The sequence below is a fragment of the Acromyrmex echinatior genome, chromosome 2 (genome assembly GCF_024713525.1).
Source record: "Acromyrmex echinatior isolate Ae372 chromosome 2, ASM2471352v2, whole genome shotgun sequence".
Taxonomy (NCBI): Eukaryota; Metazoa; Arthropoda; class Insecta; order Hymenoptera; family Formicidae; genus Acromyrmex; species Acromyrmex echinatior.
The window spans coordinates 21,521,736-21,544,082 of NC_141853.1; the positions used below are offsets into that span (position 1 = coordinate 21,521,736).

At 34.1% G+C, this 22,347-nt stretch overlaps 4 protein-coding genes across 16 annotated transcripts in view; 3 read left to right on the top strand and 1 right to left on the bottom strand.

The window, feature by feature from the left end:
- Positions 1-150: 150 nt before the first annotated feature.
- On the top strand, positions 151-2,094 carry LOC105154626 (uncharacterized). Its single transcript, XM_011070283.2, has 5 exons — positions 151-360; positions 456-694; positions 959-1,120; positions 1,322-1,387; positions 1,486-2,094. The coding sequence occupies exons 1-5, from the start codon at positions 234-236 to the stop codon at positions 1,654-1,656; spliced, it is 765 nt and encodes a 254-aa protein (XP_011068585.2). The 5' UTR covers positions 151-233; the 3' UTR covers positions 1,657-2,094.
- SCCRO (defective in cullin neddylation 1 domain containing SCCRO) lies at positions 1,771-5,228 on the bottom strand. Of its 2 annotated transcripts, XM_011070285.2 has the most exons (5): positions 5,090-5,228; positions 4,346-4,559; positions 4,091-4,259; positions 3,747-3,960; positions 1,771-3,668 (listed from the first exon to the last, which is right to left on the bottom strand). In XM_011070285.2, exons 1-5 carry the CDS (start codon positions 5,090-5,092, stop codon positions 3,504-3,506), a joined length of 765 nt encoding a protein of 254 aa, XP_011068587.1. In that variant the 5' UTR covers positions 5,093-5,228; the 3' UTR covers positions 1,771-3,503. The 2 variants fall into 2 exon arrangements, with proteins under 2 accessions (XP_011068587.1, XP_011068586.2); XM_011070284.2 differs by lacking the exon at positions 5,090-5,228 and having other exon boundaries at positions 4,346-4,616.
- A 121-nt stretch (positions 5,229-5,349) lies between these two features.
- LOC105154628 (tripeptidyl-peptidase 2) lies at positions 5,350-15,643 on the top strand. Its single transcript, XM_011070286.2, has 12 exons — positions 5,350-5,824; positions 5,978-6,212; positions 6,288-6,828; positions 6,957-7,798; positions 7,878-8,093; positions 8,201-8,411; positions 8,488-8,744; positions 8,842-8,969; positions 9,035-9,311; positions 9,685-9,789; positions 9,907-14,869; positions 15,285-15,643. The coding sequence occupies exons 2-11, from the start codon at positions 6,054-6,056 to the stop codon at positions 10,009-10,011; spliced, it is 2,841 nt and encodes a 946-aa protein (XP_011068588.1). The 5' UTR covers positions 5,350-5,824; positions 5,978-6,053; the 3' UTR covers positions 10,012-14,869; positions 15,285-15,643.
- A 2,454-nt stretch (positions 15,644-18,097) lies between these two features.
- Rim (Rab3 interacting molecule) overlaps positions 18,098-22,347 on the top strand; it is a 66,200-nt gene continuing 61,950 nt past the window's right edge. For all 12 annotated transcript variants that reach the window (XM_087402963.1, XM_087402953.1, XM_087402959.1 and 9 more), the window contains exon 1: positions 18,098-18,232. In XM_087402963.1, coding sequence (XP_087259089.1) covers positions 18,114-18,232 — 119 coding nt within the window. In that variant the 5' untranslated portion in view covers positions 18,098-18,113. The remainder of the gene's footprint in view (positions 18,233-22,347) is intronic.

Below are 22,347 nucleotides of genomic sequence, written 5' to 3' on the forward strand. Positions count from 1 at the left end.
TTAATTTGTATCTAATGAATGCAGCTATTTTTCATACAATTATAACCCAATTATTATACAAAATTTGGCATCCAAAATGTCTTGACTTATATATGTATATATATATATATATATATATATATATACATTAAACTTTTTTGGAAAGAAATAAATATGAATCACAAAGAGATGTATTTGGTAACAAAATTAATAAGTAATGAGAAACATATGGAATAAAAAATATTTTTGTAATTATGACTTTACCACCACTATTTAGCTGTCACTTTCCGTCATACATGAAAAACTGTTTTAATAACGAAGTAGATATATTATGGTATCAACCTGAATTTACACAAAGCCGTTATCCACCAGGACAAAAACGTAATTATACTTTGTTACTTATATCAAATTGAGAATATCTGTATACTCTCATATATCACACTATCAATAACACTTTTTTATTGAATAATCCCCAGTAAGTGAAGCCTGTACACTTATATGTTTACTTGTGGCTGTACGAATCTTAAGAGGAAATGTATCGATTTATGATATAGAAAACTGCCTGAGATTAAATATTATTGTGGCAGAGGCGATAATTGAGGGTAACACTATTCATGCGTGGCTTATTAAGAAAAGGCTTATATCACATCCGTATTTGAATACTGAAGATGCTTTAAAACATGGGGGCAAGAGCTTAAATATATTAAAAGAATGGGTATGATAGGAATATTTAATATGAATTATATCCTAATAGACATACATATACATGTGTGTGTGTGTGTGTGTGTGTGTGTGTGTGTGTGTGTGTGTGCGTGCGCGCGCGTGTGTGTATGTGTGTGTAACTGTATACTGTAAGTTTATTAATATTCAATTAAAAAATTATTGATTTCTTATTCAACTTATATTTCTGAACCAATAGAAAAATTTTTGAATATATACATCTTACACTTGAATAATATATACATAATAACTTCCTCAGAAATTCAATATCTTTCATGAAGAGATAGAAACAAGCCTATACAAAAATATAAACATATTTTTACATGACTGGTATAAAAATCCAAAATGTCACACTCTGTTTATGCTGCTTATCACATGTGGACGTACTATATTATTTATATTTCAAGAAACTACAAGTAAGGTAAGCACACGTGTAGCTATAATCAATAGAAATCAATTACATAGTAGTCTTAATTATATATCCATATCTTAGTTGGTGATCGTCTAAATAAATAATCACATATAGCACATTTTTTGTTTTCAACTAGATTTACTTTTTAAAATGTTGACACATATAATTAATGATCATCCTGTACAAATAAGACCCAAGTTTTATTCATAGGTCACTTTGTTTGATTCGCACAGTCACACTACTGACAATTCAAATCATGGATTAGTCATAGCTCAGGTAAGTAAATTTTAGACTTTAATGAATATTAAAGGATACAATGTAAATACAAATGTTATGTTTCTTTTAATAATTGAAAAAAAAAATATATGATGCAGACAACTATCGATAGATTGGAATCATTATGCAATTGGTATATTCAGGATGTATTAAAAAATTGTTACAATATACATGCTAATAAATATGAATTAGCTTTCTTATATTCCAATGCACAATGCAATGGCCATAATAGAATTTTATGCGAATGTAAAAAATCTTGTAAAATGTAATCATTTTTATAACTAAATACTGACGTTTTATTAATAATTATATTTCTTGCCGATTATAAATTTAGAAAATAAATTATTTTTTTTTAACTTATAATAAATAATACACACACGAAATATAATTGTGGACTTTTAGCAGAACTTTTTATTTAATATTCATTTAAACACATAGAGATAATATACACGAAATATGGTGTATATTTATTCAGCAGTTTATTTAAACAGAGACGCACTGAATAGATTGATATATTTATTTACATTATGTACAATTTACTTTCTGTTTCTCCTAAGGCTGGTAAAACAATGTATTGTCTGCACGATGTTGAAACTATTAAGGAAAATTATATCCGAAAATAATATTCGAATATAAATTTCCTTATTTTCGAATAATAATATATTCTATTTTGAGTTTAGCATTGTGCAAACGTATATCCCTGGCGATATGTAACTACATACAATAATAAGTTTATACTGCTTTATATATTTATTGAGATTTTTCTCCTTTTGTCTATTTTTATTTTATATTTATAAAATTTAATCAAAAACGCGTGGACGAGATAATTTTATATTCCAAAGTTTTCGTTTCACAATTTTGTTTATATATTTTATTGTTTATATATATATATATATATATATATATATATATATATATATAGAGCTGCAATATTTTGATTTCCTAACAATTTTTCCAATTTACGATAATAAATAATTTTTACATTATGTCTTTATAATCTCCACATATTTTGTGTAGATAAAAATCTAAATATATTGCTGCGCTAAATTTTTATAGAATGTAGTTACAAGGGATAATATTTAACATACAAAATGCCTACGATAAACTTGTTAAGAGAATCAAATCTGTAAAGAACATCACAAATGATTTTTTATATAAGAATTCCATAAATGAACTTATACTATATAATTGAAAATGAAAACTATTATATTAAGTTTATAAAAAAAATTATATTTTGTCTTTAGAACAATGTTATATAAAGTTTCATAAGTATATTGTATACAAGTAATCTTTCTTCTAATGTACATATGAGAAACAAATTTCTCTTTATCTTCTCATCGTTATAATCTGATTGAATATAAAAAAATAAATAGAATGATGCCGAAATAGTATAATGTCTAAAATACAGATTTCTTTCTCTTTATGTTTTTATATACATTCTAAGTGTCGTGTAATAGAGTATCGTAGAATTTATTTAATAACAATTTCTTCAACAACGCAATTTCTAGAAATTACTATCTACAGGAACGTATGGACTAATTTCTCTTTCAATTTTGCTTCCGACATATTTCAAAAAAACGTCGAGTTTTTTAATTGCTTGCAAATACTACCGATGGTAGTTGAGCAACTTTCTGTTACATTCCCACATGTAAATAAACATCTCACACATATATTACTTTTGTACAATATGATCAATTTCAAGGCAATGCTTTTTTCTCTTTGAAGATAAAACAAAAGTTGTAATTAAATTATTGTACAAGTATCTAGTGGTTAGTAGATTTCACACAACTTGAACTTAATAAATAAAAGGAAATAACTATTATTTTTTTAAACAAACACTCAAGACTTTCTCTCTTTACATATTTTAGCAAATGAAATTGTATTGTCTACTGAAGCGATATATTGTAAATTGTTGAGAATGCATATTACAAGATGCTATATGGTATATACTATGATTCATTATATTATGTGCATTAATTTGTCTCTAATCAATTTTAAAAAGTAAAACAAAGTCGTCATTGGAAAAAAATATTTCACAAAATAATTTTAAAAATATATCTTTTGTAAACGAATAAAGTTATCATGTGCGAGAATGTTGCAAAAAAAAAGAAAATCGTTAGAGAGACTGACGAACTCGAGGTTGTGCCCATTCTACAAAATCATCGATTAACACAGGCCAGGCACCTTCTTCATCATAATTACTCATGTCCGAATTGATCATAAGTGCAAAGTCTAATAATAAGTTCCATGTGTCTTTTGGAATTGATCTTTTATGATGTTCCTAGAATACATCAGTTTATTATTTTAAAATAACTTGCCAAAAAAGTAAATTCAAAAGCAACATCCAAAATTTACTCACCTGTAAGAATTGACACCATAATTGAAGAAATTTAAATTTATCATCTAATACAATATTCCAATATGCAATTGCCATATCCAAATCTAAGCCTTTCTGTCCCGCATTTTTTGCATAATTAAATGTAAAATGATAAAAATCCTTGAATTTTAGAGGATCCCTTAAATCATTTTCTAAACTACCTAATCGCGCTTTTAGCTTATCTATACTATCCACACTGAAAATAATTATGAAAATAGTTATATTTGTATACACATGTCTGACGATGAAAAATGTAACGCACATTCACAGCACATTTCTTTTTTATTCAACCTTCACAGACGTATATCAAAGAAGTTAATATTTACCCCAAGTCCACCATTCCATTCATAAACTCTTCTTTAGTGAATTCACATTGTGTTTCGGCACGAAATTTCCACGCAATGATTAGAACTAATTTACTCTCAGGACTTAGATTCAAGTCATCAAGAAATTTCATGATACCATCCGCAGTAATTTTATTAGGTTCACTTGGATCTGTAAGATAATAATTATAATTTATTTATTAACATTAAACATATAAATAATAGACTAATGAATTCTTACTAATATATCATATATACCTTGGTATTTGCTATACAATATTTCCAATTTCTTTTTGTCAACAGAATTTTTCGGTTCTTTATAATAAGCTTCTGGATTTTGGAAGTAATTATCACTAGCGAGATCCAGTTTCCAATCATTTTGGGCTAAACAATATATCGCAGTTTGCTCTCCAGTTTGTGTAAATGTTATAAATTTTTTCACTTTGTCCCTTTGTGAAAATTTTAACTTATGCTGCAACATAAATAAAATGAATGCTATAAACTTTTTTATCATTAATTTAAAAATAAAAAAGTAATAGTAAGTAAAAGTGAAAGCGACACCAATATAATTCTGAACTCTTTACGTTATAATTAAAGTGCCAATAGAATATTCTACGATCTTAATTCAAAAGCAGTTATCTTGGCTGTCTGAAAGTCATATATGCAAAAATGACAGCTTGTATATCATTCAAAACACACTATGATATGTCGAGACGGTTTTGCATTGCATCAGAGATCATTTTAATGCAACCATATTTTTAAAGTTGAGAGATAGTGGGAGGGGAAGAGCAACAAAGTGAAATTTCGCGTTGCTCCATCGTCCCGGGTGACGAGATCAACGTGAATATGAAAAATATCATTATAATGTGGGAGATAGGTTATTCTAAAAACTCAAAAACGAAGGTTCAAAACTCCAGGACGAGAAGACAGACCGATTAGTCGAATAACGCGACACAAGCATGATCTTGTCGGCATACAATCACATTTTTCTCGAACGCTTACCATTTTCCGGCTAATTTTAGGCCCCCGAAAGCCAAAATATTATTCCCCTCGCACTACGCTTGACATGGACATTGCATGAACATGCGCATGTTCGACGAAGACCTCGAGAGACGCGAATACATCACGCGGATGCGCAACGTGTCGTCGCGAATCGCGATGTGCCACCAAACGTCGCTGAAGTAAACCAGGATACGAGACGACTGGAGGCGACGACGAGCGGGCCGTTCGAACTTGATTGACGCGACATCAAATGCGACTGAACATGACTGGAGGAATTAAGGAGAAATCAGAAGAGATCGTCGAGTCTCCGAATCTCGAAAACTAGGTTGACGTGAATAACTCTGATCAACTCTGATAATTCCCGAACAGCTGCTCACGATTCGCCACGCTATTTCACATTTTCGGCATGCGATCTTGGGAGCAATGGGTGGATCGGTAGTATACGTTGCATTCCGCTGGGTCTTACGAGAACGGAGAAATCAGATAGACGACGTACGCGAGTGAGACGCATCTCGGGACTAACCTCAATGTCCTCGATGCAACCGCAGGCAACGTAGAATGTGACTCTGTCAAAAGTCCTCGTGGCTCGTCACTCCGGCTCGTGATTTTTTTCGATCCGGATAGTAGGGAAACGGAGGAGACCATGAGGTTGCGTAGGTTATTGACAGCACGATGATATGATCTGATAAAGTCATCTCCAGGTTTAATTTCTACGTCGGTTTCTAACGTGGACAGGTATTAGTATCAATAATGTGTTTGCGTACCCTTCGTCCTTTAAATTAAACTAAATTATGAGAAATTATGGATGAAAAGCTGTTTTTGTGACATGCAAAATGAAGTAAAAACTCATGAAATTACTCTAATATCTGTGTAACATATTACTTGCAGAAATCCAAGAAAATGCTAGATGAAAGTATCCAGGATTTATTAGACAGATGAAAATACTTAGCAATTCCATATAATCATGGTGGGAAATACTTATGAGGCACTTCCGTTCTACCACAGTGGATCAGGGAGGGAGATGTGCCAATGGTTGACACACATTAAATTGTCAAGAATAATTATTTTGACATCTATAGTCTTATTTATTGTGCCATTATTTACGCATTACTATTTATCTAAGGTACAATTAAAGAAGAAAGTTTAGCTTTTAAAAATTATTTGTTTCAGAATGTATTACATTAACTTTGATTTTCAGGTAGAATCAGATGCTCCAGATAGGGATATGTATAGAACATTCTCAACCTTGGAGGCTTTTGAGGATTTCACATCCATGAAAGCATCACAGCTGAAGATGAGAATAGAGGAAATGTTTCGTATAAAAATTTCAGTGAGCAATGAATTGAGAGACCTGAGCGCAAAGAGGCAAAGACTTCAGAGTGAAGTTAATAGTTTGACACAAAAGATAGATGAGCTGAAGCAAGAGTTACTGCATCAGCAAACGGATCTTGATAGATTAAAAATAAGTGTGGAGCAAGCACAGGTGGCACAGAAAGAAGCAGTGGAAAGAAACACGCCTGAATTAGCACCACCTAAGAGAATATTGATTAACACTCTGCCAATTATATTACCTAGCACAGATCCACGATCATGTAGAATGTATAATTGTTTCGATCATAGTCGATGTGCACTGACAAGTGGTTTTCCTGTATATTTGTATGATCCAGATCAATTTTCGGTAGTTAATCCAGGATGGGATGTAGATGGTTTCTTAAAAACAACTATTAAACAAACGCTAGGTATGTATTTAGGATATAGATAAACTCTTTATTACATTAAGTAAACAGAATTGTATTTAAAAACATCTTTTGCGTTATGAAGTATTTATCTGTGATAAAACTTGTTATATAGAAAAAATTGATTGTAGGATATAATCCACATCTTACTAGAAATCCAGCAGAAGCATGTATTTACATAGTCTTAATTGGTGAAGCATTAAGCCTCCATCAAAAGAGTGATCAACGTCATAATAAAGCTTTAGATATAAAGAAATTACAAGCACTTCCCTATTGGGGTGGAGACGGTAGAAATCACATATTATTAAATCTTGCACGTAGAGATTTATCTGCAGATTCTGGAAATATTTTTAGTAATCTAGATACTGGCAGAGCAATAGTAGTACAGTCAACATTTTATAGAAATCAATTTCGCGATGATTTCGATTTAATTGTTCCACCAATTCTGGGACCACCTGGTGGAGATGTTTGGCAAGAATGCGCGCAAATGTTACCTGCAAGAAGGAAATATTTGCTGTCATTCCAAGGAGAAATGAGGACTTTTATGGGCACACCGATGACATATCAAATTGATGACGCAGATATAGATCTGGAAAAACTGATAATTGATGATAACAATATAGATGCATTTATTATTCAACATTTAAAAGATATGAGCAACGGAATAACTTTAGATAAATTTTTTATTCAATTTGAATGTATACCAGCTTCTATGGAGAGTAAGCCTGTGGAAACTCTTGATTGGTCTCTTTGCGGAACTGATTCATCCAGAAGAGCTATATTAAAGGAATCAACATTTGCATTGATCTTAGCTCCTAGCAATGCTACATTATTGACTACTTCATTTATGCAAGCGAGATTGTACGAAGCATTGCGAGCTGGATCAATACCAGTCATTCTTGGTGGTGATCAGATTTTGCTTAATTATAACGAAGTTGTTGATTGGAGGAGAGCAGTTATTTTCCTACCTAAAGTAATTTTTATAGTAATTTATTACCAAATTTGTTTTTTAATTATTAAAATGAAATTAGTAGAATTATGTAATTATTTAGGCTAGAGTGACTGAAATGCACTTTTTACTGCGCGCTGTTCCTGACAACGATCTTTTGACTATTCGAAGACAAGGTAGATTAATATGGGAACGTTATATGAGTACTGCTCAAGGTGTAGTAGATACGACTATAGCAGTAATAAGAGACAGACTTGGTATACCTCCACTACCAGCGTCTCAAACATCCAGTCCTAGTGTTTTTAACGAAAGCTTTGTGGTACGTATTTTAATGTGACACGTTTTTCTTATTAAAGTATGTATTTATATATTTTAACATGAAAAACATATTTAATTTTATAATCTACATTATTTTTTATTTTGAAGCCTTTAAAATCAGATGCCATTATTACTGAACCTGAAGCTGAAGAAAGTTTAGGTCCTTTAGAACCGCCGTATCCATCTCCTGCTTTCAAGAGAAATTATACAACACTATTAATTCAAAATCATGAAATTTGGAATGATTGGATGGATCCATTTAATTTGTATCCACAATTACCTTTTGATACTGTTCTTCCCAGTGATGCTAAATTTCTTGGTAAAATCATTATTTTAGAAATTATTCTACGAAAGTTATATGTTATATTTATATTGCTTTTTTTATTTTTTTATAGGTTCAGAAGTTGGCTTTCGACCTATCGGTAAAGGTGCTGGAGGTGCTGGAAAAGAATTTAGTGAATCATTAGGAGGAAATTATCCAAGAGAACAATTTACAATTGTCATGTTAACTTATGAAAGAGAACAAGTTCTTATAAATTCACTGGCGCGTCTTTATGGTTTGCCTTATTTAAATAAGGTACTTGTAGTATGGAATAGTCCAAAACCTCCTGTAGAAGATCTCAAATGGCCTGATATCGGCGTTCCTATACATGTAATTTTAATTTATTATTTATAGTATTTATTTTTAAAGATTTATTTATTTTTAAAGATTACACATTAAAATATATTTTTCAAATATATTTGAACAGGTTATAAAAGCTCCAAGAAATAGTTTGAATAATAGATTCCTGCCATTTGATGCAATTGAGACAGAAGCCGTCCTTTCTATTGATGATGATGCTCATTTGAGACATGATGAAATCATGTTTGGTTTTAGGTAAGCCAATTTTTCAGTCTTTTTATTCGAATATACTTTTGTTATTTATTAATGTACATATTTAGAGTGTGGAGGGAACATCGAGATCGTGTAGTTGGATTCCCTGGTCGATTTCATGCATGGGACCAGAATTATCACAACGCTTGGAATTACAATTCTAATTACTCTTGCGAGCTATCCATGGTTTTAACTGGGGCTGCTTTCATTCATAAACATTATACATATCTGTACACACATTGGTTACCACAAGCAATAAGAGATAAAGTTGACGAATATATGAATTGTGAGGACATTGCAATGAATTTTTTAATATCTCATCTTACAAGGAAACCACCAGTTAAAGTAAGACATTATACATATATTTTAAAGAGAAGATATTCATTACTCTTATTAATATTATAAATCAAAACTTTTTAATTTTTTAATTCAGATTTTATAAAAATTCTGCAATTATATATTATTAGGTGTTGGAATTAATTCGTAGCGTTTTACAAGTGATGGGAAGTACTTTCATTAATGTATTTTTTAATGCTCATGTGAAATAAATAACATTCTTTCATTAAAAAACGCTACGAATTAATTCCAACACCTAATACAAACTTAAACATTTTGTAATATAATATTTCTGTTTACATTTTAATCATACAATTAAACTTGGAAAATTTATGTGAATATATATGATGCGATGACATTAAAATATTTGTTTGTTTATTAGGTAACGTCACGTTGGACATTTAGATGTCCTGGTTGTCCAGTTTCACTTTCAGAAGACGATACTCATTTTCAAGAAAGACATAAATGTATCAATTTCTTTTCACAGGTAAAAAGATCTATCGTTAATTATTTTTACATTTTTTTATTACATTTAAGTACTCTAAATTATTATTATCGTTTAAGTAAATTCGTTAATTTTATTCAGTACAATTAATGATTTCAGGTTTTCGGCTATATGCCTCTATTGAATACACAGTATCGAGCTGATTCGATATTATTTAAGACACGAATACCACATGATAAGCAAAAATGTTTCAAGTTTATATGAAAAGGAGATACATTAAAATTTTTGTGTAAATATCGTAGAATAGGATTTGTACGATTTTGATATAATTTTATGCAGGTCACTTAAGAATTATTATGTCGAATATTTCACAGAACACATATAGAAAACATAAGGTACAGTAAGAGTTTAATTATAATAAGTCAAAATGTTATTAAATTGTGTTAAATTCACTTCAAGAAGTAGACAAATATTAAATGTTACTAATATTTTTTTTAGTTTTTATAAAACATTTAATAATAGACGATGATTACAAATGATCGAAATAATTCTATGAGTAATATTAAATGAAGTGAATATGTAATTATAAATAATTCTTTCTAGCTTTAAGTTTCTTTAAATATTTGATATTTAGCAACAAAATATTTAATATTTTAAAAGAATGTTTATTTTGTAAATATATTAATATTAGTGTACTATATATTAATATTAGTGTACTATATATTAATATAATAATTTATTACACATATTATATTCTATAAGTGCACTAAAATATAATTTACTTTAATACGCTATATCGCGATAGTGTATTAATAAATTACTGCCTATTAGACTTATAATAATGTACATACCTAAGATAAATAATTAATTACATGTACATATCTAAGATAAATAATTAAAAAATGATATAATTTTTAAATAAATGAACAAAATTATATTTTATGTATTTATGTCCAGTAATGATTATTTATTATTATGTAAATAATAATTTATGTTTATTAAATTAAATTTGATAATTAAATTTCATAAAGGCTGGAAGGAATAAATACATAAAACAATATAAAACAATTTGTTCTAAAACTTTACATTGATTTTTCTATTGATAAATGTTAATTTTTATTAAAAATATATTGTATACGAAGGCCACTTGTACACTTGTACATTTGAACGAAACTTTATATTTCTTTTTAAAAAAATTTTAAGAATCTTAATAATCGATTGCTTTAAAATTGACAGAAACATCACATATATAGATATTTCGATATTTGTTTATACAATCTAATAACTCATAATATATAAATTGTACATACTTAACTATTTTTTATTTCCAGAATATTACATATAAAATATAAAAATATCCCAGACAACACATTGAGATATAAGACGTCTTATATCTCTTTTTTAGATACTTTGTGTTATCTGGGGTGTCTATTTAAATTTATGTTTAGCATATAAAAAAATACATTTATTATAATAATTTTGTATATATCATAATTGATTATATATTAGGAAACAATTATGCAAAAAATTAATTTTATGTGCAACAGATTATTTTTTACATACAAGAGTTTTAAATTAATTTTATAATAATTTTTTCAGATTATTTTAAAATTACATATAAAATTTGATAAATTTTAAATACAGTCTGTTTGTTTATAATAAGTAAATAATAACAGTATAAATAAATACGACGCGTTTTATAGACTGCATAGAATAAAGTTTATCATATTGATATTTATAATAAAGTTATATTTCATGGAATGTTACATGGAATATGTATATAAATAGTAAATGACCAATATTTTTTAAGTAAAATTTTCTTTTCTTAACGCATTAAACTTTCAAAATTCTATCTCAGGTGCAAACAAATTGATGCGACAAGTGATTAATCTTGTCTGTATTATGAGAAACGAATCAGTTATAAGTTATAAAAAAAAAATTAAGTTTTAAATTTTTTTAGATTTTATTTATATTTTTAGCATGTTATGTTTTATTTTCATGTAACAAAATAGTTAATTATATCATTTTATTATTATATACATTTTCTATGTAATCAATATGTGCCAAATTTTTTATGACTGTGTGTATGAGATAATTGTATAAGATAATGTTAATTGCACAAGTTTTTAGCTATATCTTTAATATCTATACCTAAACATTTCTAAGAAATTTATTAATTATTGTATAACATAGTTAACGAGTAGATTATTCTTATAGTAAGTGTAATTGCTAAGCGATGTAATATTGTAATGAATTCTGTACAAATAAGTGATGTAAAAGATTCTTCTGTACATGCTCTGTATTATTATTTTATATATTATGTCGTGCAAACGTATATCACAGATATGTCTTAATTTCTTACTTATTCGTGATACGAAGATCTGATTAGACGTTTTACAAATAAAAGAAACATTTATTCGACAGATAAATTAATGACTGAATATATAAATGTGCGACGAAATAATAGATTAAAATACATTGCGTTTTTTGCAATATATGTACATTTTTTTTATACTTTCAACATCTGCTATTTTACTTTAAAAGAATATTTTGCATGTAAATAATTGCTGTAATCAATTTTCGCTTCTTTTCATTTTTCATAGACAGAAGTCATTTTTTATAAGACAAAACATCTTATATTTTTCTTTATCTTATCCTGCAGGTAGCAAGTAATAAGTGTTGATTAATAACTCTCCTGCATTAAGCCCCCCGATCTATATAAGACGCAGGACGCAGGTCGCAGGTGAAACTTATTTCAGATTATAATAAGTCGCAGACCATAATACGTAGGACGCAAGACGCAGGACGCGAAAGTTGAAGTTCATCCGACTTTCTGCGTCTTGCGTTTTGCGTCCTACAACCATATTATAATTAAAATACATTAGATTAGTTTCTAGTTTTGCGAGCCTTGCGACCCGCGTTCTGCGTCTTATGTAGATCGAGCTTTAGATATTGGTTCTGATATTCGCTGCTAATACTGAAAATCCAATAGTATACGTTATATACACTATAGATTTTTAGTAGTAAATAACGGAACAATCATTGTCTGATGCGTAGTAATAAAAACGCCGGCAGTAGTTGTTGCATGTATATAGTCAGACATGCACTGGCAGTAGTATCATACCGCGCTGCGCAGTCAAAAGTAGCGCACTATAAATTTGCATCGAACGAACTACATTTATACTGTTCACAATGACTTCGACATCGTCACATATTTATTCGTACATATTAATTCGTACATATACAATAACTTCGTAATTATAAGCGAATAGCGCATTAATTACGCATTGCAGATAAAGCAAGCGTTTAATACAACGGCCAAAAAGAGGTCAGCCTCTTCCATTTATTCGGCTTTGTTGTTTTCCAAAATGCAAATAGTTATGTATGTTACTTATTAAAATCGTTCTAATTGAAGAATAAGAGTCCATTGATTTTAATATATTTGGATCGAATTTTAATTTTAGAGAGATATGGGCATTATTGCATCACCGTAGTAATTTCTTCGCGACATTTTGACTATTTGCTCCAAGTCGCTCGTATTGGCGTTTTATCGAAAAGGAAAAAAAAAATTCTCGACATCATCCCATATGCAGTCACGTGATGGATATACGAAACTCTGGCAATGTTGAAGGAATGGTAGTCGACCGGTTGCCCGATGGCGCACTTCGGCCATCAGAAGTTTCTGCCATTAGAAGTCACATGTCGGAACACGATTCCCGGAAAGAGATTTATCGAGAATCCCATGTGGAATTATACGAACAGTCACGGTAACTATACATTGTGTATGCTTCAGTTTATGCTCTTGCTTTCATATCACGTGTTCCATTTTCCAATGCGAATGGACAATGTGAAAATTATGCATCTTTTATGTAGCGTTAAATACATTTTTTTTACTAGTTGTTCGTAGATTTTTACGTTATAAAGGAAAGATTACGCAACGATGGAGTCGAGTTTACGGGAGTTTTCTGACGTTACAATTTTGGCTTTTACGTGGCTGCTGAAATCAAATCCGCCTTATGTGCGCAAGATAAAGCTGAATGGAATCTGAATGACTCTTAATACCAGAACCGCCGATGGTATTTCACTCGAACTACTGAAAATGCCAATATGGTGATCTCCTATCTTTATTTTCGGTTAGTAAAAAGTTATTTTAATATTATTATATCGTTAGAATGATTTGTTTAAATTCATGTATTTTTTCAATATTCTGTATATTTAATATAAAAAAGTGATTTTAGTATTGCTTAGTAAATAATACTGAATTTGAGTCAAATTTAAGTAACATTTTAATAAGTTGAATTGACTTCATTGTTTTAAATTAACTACATATTAAGTAGGAGCAGTAGCGATCTTTATGAAAAAATATGATTAAGTGTCAATAGTTATCATTAGTTTCCAGTCGTAATTTAATAAATCAAAAATAGTTATAATATTCAAAAATAGTTATAATGTTCAGTTAGTAAAATCTTAATCTTTGGATTTATTTAGAAAGAAATATATTTTTACTGTATATGCGTTCCATTTTTTTTTATTTCTTTTTCTTCTTATCGAAAGTCTTTAGGTTCATTTTACCCAATTCGGTTACCCTCTTGGGACGCAGATGATCAACTGTTTCCATCTTTTGTGCGGGCGACCTGGTTTTTTTTTTATATTTATTGATCAGATATGTCAACTATACTCCACCTACAGAAGTAATAAAAAATAACTCAAATTGGGTATAATTTGACATTATAATTCTTATTGTTATTTTTTTAAATAATTTTTCTGATTTTTAACAGGATTCGCTTTCAAATACAGCGCCACGTAGTCGCGGTCAAAGTTTGCGCCAGATTGGTCCACTCGGCGATCAATACGGCATTTTCCGCGACGTAAGTCGCGTCCCTTTTGCTCATTGGTCAGAACATACACCGCAATCCCATTATTTATTAAGTTCGCGCGAAGATGCGATATTCGTCAGTGAGCACCATCTATCACTGAGCGATTGTGAGACGGCGATTATGATCGACGCAAATTAATTACGATTGTATGAATCCGGAGTGTATCGCTGCTCGAACGACTTCAAAGTTGTCTTTCTATTTTCCCTTCTTTAGCATTGTTCATCACATACGTGAAACTGGAGTTCGTACGCATCAGATGTATATAGGGCGCTTCAAAGAAATCTTATGTTCTTTCCCTATTTTATATATATATATATATATATATATATATATATATATATACATATATATAAAATATTCTTCGGAAAATCTTAAGTCAAACTTTGCTCAACGAGAACATCATTAAAAGTCATTTTTTTATTTTCGCAGCAGCTTTTTGTCTTCGAAATTAAGAATATCTCTTAAAAAATTCTTAAATAAAAACTTTATATAAATATAATCTATTTAAAAAATTAAATAATGATCAGGTTTTTTTAAATATACTTTTATGTGTTGCTACATGTATAATCTACACTTAAAAAATTTGTCGCAAAATAGATATTTAAGGGTGACATGATCAATGCTTTGACAGCGAAATAATAATTATTTTTTTCAATGTAGTTCTTAACAAACGACTCGAAGAAAGCGCGCGCGATTTCTAAGTCACCCTGTATATTGCTACGGACGAGGGGATGGAGGAGCAAAGCTTGGTTCGCGCAACTGCGGTCGGACAAGTGTGATAAGGCAATCCTCCGTTGGATAGAGGTCTCTCAGCGAGCGATACGTACAACTATCGAAGGGCAGCTCGCGAGGAACGCGGGCTCGCGCTTCGATGTCATCGTGACGATCCCGACAGGAAGTCGATTCGCGACCGGAAATTAGCCCCGTTCGCGTCCCGCCCGTCCCGTTCTGCGGTTGTCACAAGAGAAGGGTCGTGGGAAGTGAGCAGGTAGCATTCGGAACACAGGAGAAAAAAGAAAGAGAGGGGAAGTGAGAGATAACGCAAAGAGAAAGAACGAGAGAGAACGAGAGAAGTAGTCAGGTGGTGGTGGAGGAGAGAGAAAGAGAGACAGAGAAGGATCACGTACAGGCGCGAAAAGGGGAGTGGCGGGATAGGGGGTGAGAAAGAGACGGAGAGCTTACCACCAGTGGTACCGAGCGCGAATACTACTCCGCGAGTCGACGTGGCTGCGAGACAGCCCCTCGTTGCGAGAGGAGAGGAGAGAAGAAGAATATAAACGCATTCACGGGTCGCATTCCGACGTCGCATCGAAGGGAGGGGGTGAAAGGATATCGCGCGGAAGTGAAACGTTTGTAAGCCGGCGACGCGACGCGACGCGACGCGACGCGACGCAGCGCAGCGCAGTGCAACGCAGGGCAGCACAACGCAGGACAATACAACGCAACGCAACGCAACGCAAACGCATCGCAACGGCGGCGTCGCGACGCGACGCGGGGTGGCCGCGAGTGCGCAAGCACCCTCTCCATCGCTTGCGTGACAAGTGTCCGACCGTTCCGCTCGCAAAGTTCCTCGCGGCTCGACGCGGAGCGTACCAAGCGAGTGCTGTGCCGGAGGAGTATACGCGTGGAATATCTAAGAGAAGATCCTGTGAGGCTCGAGATGGATGTTTAATTTTGTGACGACGAGTAGGCAGCAACCTCATCTACGAGGGCGTTCTCGCGTTGGTAACGACGGTGATGAAGATAATGAGCGTGACGTCAGCGATGATACCACGATCTTGGCGTCGATAGAGAAGCACCTTGGAGCGATAGACAACCCTCGACCCCTCGTCACATTGTCAGCTGGAGAAATGGTTGTCGTGGGTGTGTAACTGTCCGCTCGGGGACGATCGACTGCGTGGGCGTCGCGGCGGCCGTTAGAGGCGCGCCGAGAAGCGCCATTGTCGTATCGGCCGCCACGTGAATCGCAAGCGGACTTCTCCTCGGACGAGATCGAGGGATCGTGCGAAGATTGCACGGATCGGTATTCATCCGTCAAATGGACGTGCTCCGCTATTCATCGAGCATGTCCCTCGCAGGTACGGCGGGATCCAGTTAACGAAACGGTGATATACCCTAAGGGTCCACACAGTGGTTGGGATGACGCATTGCCTCGTCGCGGGTTCCAAAAGATAACGGAGCGGAGATATCCCGACAAACGTCGAGAAGCTACAGGAGACTTGAAGTATCAGCAGCAACAGCAACAGCAGCAGCAGCAGCAGCAGCAGCAGCAGCGACGACGGCGACGACAGTGTTCGACCGTGCGAAGATCGAGTCGCGCGAAAGTGGAGTCCTATTTATCAGCAGCGGCCCAGTGACCCGTTTTCGTTTTCAATCGATGCGGTACCAAAGAGTTTCAAAGGATCGGAAGGACAGAAGGGCGCAGCCATTATCTAGCAGTAGAGTCCAACCGATATCGTTCAAGTATCATTTCGTGCGGAATCGCACGTTGATTAGATCCACGATTAGGAAGTCGAGAAGCTACGGTAACCCGAACCCTGAGACTCTATTTATCTGTCTCGATAGCGGTGAACGGGCGAAGCGTGACGTCCGTGAGATCGAGGATCCGAGGGTGATATATTTCGCGTATCGTCCGATGGTGCATTCGGGCAGCGCAGCGCGTGAGGCCGGGCTGCAAGAGAGAATGCGAGAGCCTCCTCACAGCCTGTGAACATGATTTGTCATACACATGCGACGGGCAGTAATCGTACGACGAGAGACACCGACGACGACGACGACGACGAGGAGGAGGAGGACGACGAGGAGAAGGACGACACCCGACCACTCTGCGGCCATGCCACGAGCACGCTGTGCGCTCGCATGAGACCAGCCCGACTACTGCCCGATTGCCCTTCCACGTATCAGCAGCAACAGAAACAACAGCAGCAACTACTGCAAAGGCTGCGGCGAAAAAAGGGGAAAAAATTGATATCGCGTCATACATTGACCAGCGTAAAATCTAAGGACGTGATCTATCGCCATCCGTTATCGTTATCCCGCGTAAAGGAGGCCACATCGAAGTCATCGACCACGATCACGGAGGAGGTCCCGCTTGGTCTCGATTGGCGCGACCTGCGAGTGCAACGTACCGCGAGTACCGAACCGACGACGACGGTGCAACCGTCACGACGACGACGACGACGACGACGTAACCCCGGTGCGCTCGCGTTCCCGCGTCGGTGCGGTGCGGTGGTGCGGTCAACGGGTGTCGGATGACTTCCCCAGGTCGACAGACGTGTTATGTAGTCGTAGAAGGTTATTATATATTGTCTCGGTCATTATATCCAGTAACGAAAGCCGTCGTGGAAGAGGCGCATTTAGGGTGCAGCCCCATCGGAGCAACGTTAACGTCCCATCGACGTCGACGTCGTCGGTGGTGCGCCGGCCTGCCTATCCGCGTCATACCCACGTCGCATACCCCGTGTACGCGCGTATATCGCCAACACCGTGATGGCGGAGGCACTACCTCAGCCCGACATGTCGCACCTCACCCCCGAGGAGAGGCGCATTATAGAGGGTGTTTTAATGCGCCAAAAGGAGGAGGAGGAACAGGATCATGAGATTATGAGGTACGCGACTATAGACTATATGCTCATTATATTACATGTACTTTGCGAAAATTTTGCCTCAATGACGTATGGACACGTGGAAATTTTCCCTTTTTTCCCGAACTTCTTATAAAGGAATTTAAATAGAAATAATTATATGTGTGGTGTCTTTCACATATTAAGTTGTAATTTATTTGTACAGCAGCACATTGAAAAATAATACTGAATATCCGCAGAATATAAACTAATAGTAACATTGTATTAATCAATTAACTAATTAGAATCAAATAAATAATAAGATTAATCAAATAAATAACAGAAAAAGGGGTTACGAGCTAAGCGAGTTGTTCAATGTTAAATATTAGAAAATTGAATCTTTGTATGAACATCAAACACAAACGTTTTAATCTGTATCGGGTCATTCTCAATATGAAAAATTTAAATTAAAAGATTTATATAGAACGTAATGTTTATTAGTACATAATATTGATCATAAAATCGACAATTAAAACTGTATAATTATAAGCGTACAATAAAAAGTATTAATTCGCTCTTAGAAACACGTTCGCTCGTAATTTTTGTGGATAGTTAATAGCCGCGCAATCATACTTCGAAAAAGATTGTCAAATTGTGATATAAAATTAATAAAATTCGCAGACAATGATAAAAATTGCTTGGCTTATAGCATTGTATTAATATTGTAATGTCCTATTCTCTCCAATGTAAGTTATGTATAACATGTATTATATTTATATTGTTGGATAGAAAATTATAATATTAATATAATTTTACTGTTAGTTGTGTTTTGTGAATAGTTTTGCAAATAGAATTGTGACATGAAGTCTATTGCGTATCTATTCCGACATAATATACGAGTATTGTTATACTAAATGTATTATAAGCAAAAAAGAAAAACACATAAGAAGTCAACAAGTTAATTGATAACGTATAATCTCAAGATATGAAAAAGATAAAGGTAATACAATGTACACAATAATAATAATTTTATTCATTTAATAATATTTAAAATGTTGAATCTGAGAGAAAATGAAAATTACTAACATTAAGCAATAATCAATAAGTAATCAATAATAAATAATTAATAAGTAATTATATTATTTAACTGAATAGTGTACTTAAACTCAATAATTGACATAGCGTCTTCCCTCATTTATGTCATTTAGTAAAACATTAAATAACGAACTCGAAATATCATTATAAACACGATACTAAAAACTTTTTTTGCTCTTTCCAGTAGTAGTTAGGTACAATATCACATCTTAAAGCGAGAATGTACATTGAGGTTTTTTATTGCTGCCATATAAGCGTGGCTCGTGCGTTGGATTCGAAACTATCGATGAAGTATTGTTTCACACAAGCAGGACGCGCGAGCTTTCACACGGGTATTTAGGACTCTCTATTGCACCGGATATTGCCAGGCTGGTCAAATGCCTGTAATAACATTCACGTACCGTGATGCATGTGGTCGGTATTGTCCGTCGCGCTTTCGGTAATTGCGACCATTTTTATTTCCATTGCCGCAAATAAAACCGTGAAACTGCATAACGCCAGATGAACACTATTGAGAGTGCCGATATTTTACTGGAGTAAAAACTTGATATCAGCGTTGGTGGGACACTTAAGCGGATATACGCAAATATCTTTCGATTTCACGATTCCTAAATTTACAAGAAGTTATTTGTTTCCAACATAACTTCAATATGTTGGAAATATATTTATTAGGTGTTGGAATTAATTCGTAGCGTTTTTTAATGAAAGAATGTTATTTATTTCACATGAGCATTAAAAAATACATTAATGAAAGTACTTCCCATCACTTGTAAAACGCTACGAATTAATTCCAACACCTAATAGTTTTTTAAAATAATTTCAAACTTAGATAACTTTGGATATTTGAATAAAGATTAAAAAATTATAATTAATAGGTATTTTTATTAAGTTCTGTATTTATTCGTAATTTACTCGAATTTATTAATGCATTTAAAAGTGTGCATTACAAAGAGGGTAACAACTTTAATTGTAATATAACGAATATCTATTTTAACGTTATTGGATCAGTGATAACCGCCAAGGTCATGCCTCGACTAAGTTTAGAAGTTATCGGAATTAGTAGATAAAAGATATTAATGATCAAACCAGCGCAAAAGTTAGTGCAGAAGGTTAGTGCGCGAAAAAAAAAAACTAAAAAGTGAGACATCGTTTAGTTGGTTTTTACCGCAATTGGCAGACACGGACGAAACGACAACCGATCGATTGGCTAAAGGTATTTCTTGACCAACGGGTCTGCTCCGGATCGTTTCACCTATTTTCCCGGCTCACCTGCTCGTTAGTCCTTGACCGCTTTACACCTACATCTTCCATTTATGTATCCATGGCCCCGCACATGCTCCCGATTACCGCGTCGACTCTCATCTCTTTTGTATCAAGCAGTCAGAAATAAAAATCGCTTATAATTGTCTTCGACGTCTGCAAATATTCTCGCCCTTGTACCGCCTTTGCGGCAAGGTTCTGCGTCTCAGGTGACTCGTGCATCGTGATCGACTCGTCGAAACGTGTCGGATGTAATGTGGACGTACATACGATCGATTGAGATCGGCCTCGCCGTATCGTGATGATAAAAATAAGACCGATCTGTGCTTCGCTTATCATAGGAGACGACGACTGGACTGGCGCGGCGACGGCGGTGTGCGTAATTGCGCGAACGGAGATCGGCGTTCTACCCATGGTGGCTAACAATAACTGTAAAAGAGGAGGAAAGGGAGAGAGAGGGAGAGAGAGGGGGGGGGGGACCGGGCGTTGCGCAGTGAACAGGTTTTATTGATAGGTCGTCGCGACTGAGCGAAAAACGGGAACGTGAGAACGAAGGGAAAGAGTAATGAGGAAAGCGTGCTGTGCCATACCGATGCGCGCGAGATCATGTAATGTAGACGACAAGTACGTGTAGGGACGCATGTAAAATGCAAGGCGACGAGCCTTGACGTGGCGTAGTAACGAGCTGCTGCAGCTGCATAGGGTATGCATAGGTCTATGCGAACATAACTCGTGGACGGGGTGTGAAAGCGTTTGGATTGGCACGGTAAATTTTTAGAGGGTGGAATACGCATCTTGCAGACGCAACCGGATAGCACGTATCCGTCGATGGTAAGGAGTAAGGGAAGGAGGGAGGGATGGGTGAAGGAGCGCAAATATCATTGAATAACGAAAATTAGGCCGGACTTACAAGAAAGTTAAACCGGTAATTACACCTTTGCGTTGACTTGCCGTTTAACAGCGTCTTCGATTTTAGAAAGAGTAAATAAAACTCTAAATTTCTGAGAGAAAGATAAATTACTCGTGGCTCCCCTGAAAAAAGACGATGAACGTGCATTTGCGAGAAATCGGAAGTCGTTTTCTTTATCGAGCATTAACATTTTATTGGTCTTTGTTTTATTTTATAGATACCTATGATCGCACGAAGTATACGATATTTGTATGATCCTAAAACGCTACATTTCTTGTAATATTTTCTTTTGTTCATTCATATGAATGCTTCTACATCAGGTCGTTTCATGGATTATAGTAAAAGGTTATTATTGTCACAATTATGATATTAATACATTAGAATAAAACATAAAAGACAAATCCGCGCGAGAAAACGTATTACATATTATAATGACAATTGTCTTGGCAATTTAAATTGAGAATAAAAATTTCTTTTTGTTCAAGAATTAAATTAACAAGAAAGTTTAATTCTTTGCAACTCAAACAAAGTTTAATAAATAAATTATTATTATTATTTTATAAATATTTTTGTTTTATCGAAATTGATATTTGGAATCTGTCTCGATGTAGAACATCGAAGATTGAAATCCAATTTCGTCACACGCTAGAAGCATAAGAAAGTTACACAAAATCACTGGGAATGTATCTGTGATACTTCATCTGTATAAGCTTCTTTTTAATCCTTTCATGTCGACGGGAAAGCAGTTTCTTGCGTGTCGCGACCTTTCCACGATCGCTTGTAACACAGAAGTGGGAAAGTCTTGTGCGACTCTTTGTCGAGTGTGATCACCGTTGCGTGCGCGAGTCACTCGATTATCGGTAAAGTAATTAGAGAAATATAGGTATATAGATGC

Coding starts and splice junctions, on each gene's coding strand:
- LOC105154626 (XM_011070283.2), top strand. CDS start 234: ATGACTTTACCACCACTATTTAGCTGTCACTTTCCGTCATACATGAAA. Junction 695..958: donor TAAATATATTAAAAGAATGG/GTATGATAGGAA, acceptor TAACTTCCTCAG/AAATTCAATATCTTTCATGA. Junction 1,121..1,321: donor TTCAAGAAACTACAAGTAAG/GTAAGCACACGT, acceptor TTTTATTCATAG/GTCACTTTGTTTGATTCGCA.
- SCCRO (XM_011070284.2), bottom strand. CDS start 4,601: ATGATAAAAAAGTTTATAGCATTCATTTTATTTATGTTGCAGCATAAG. Junction 3,961..4,090: donor AATGGAATGGTGGACTTGGG/GTAAATATTAAC, acceptor AATTATTTTCAG/TGTGGATAGTATAGATAAGC. Junction 3,669..3,746: donor TATGGTGTCAATTCTTACAG/GTGAGTAAATTT, acceptor GATGTATTCTAG/GAACATCATAAAAGATCAAT.
- LOC105154628 (XM_011070286.2), top strand. CDS start 6,054: ATGGTGGGAAATACTTATGAGGCACTTCCGTTCTACCACAGTGGATCA. Junction 6,213..6,287: donor CGCATTACTATTTATCTAAG/GTACAATTAAAG, acceptor TTTGATTTTCAG/GTAGAATCAGATGCTCCAGA. Junction 9,790..9,906: donor GTATCAATTTCTTTTCACAG/GTAAAAAGATCT, acceptor TAATGATTTCAG/GTTTTCGGCTATATGCCTCT.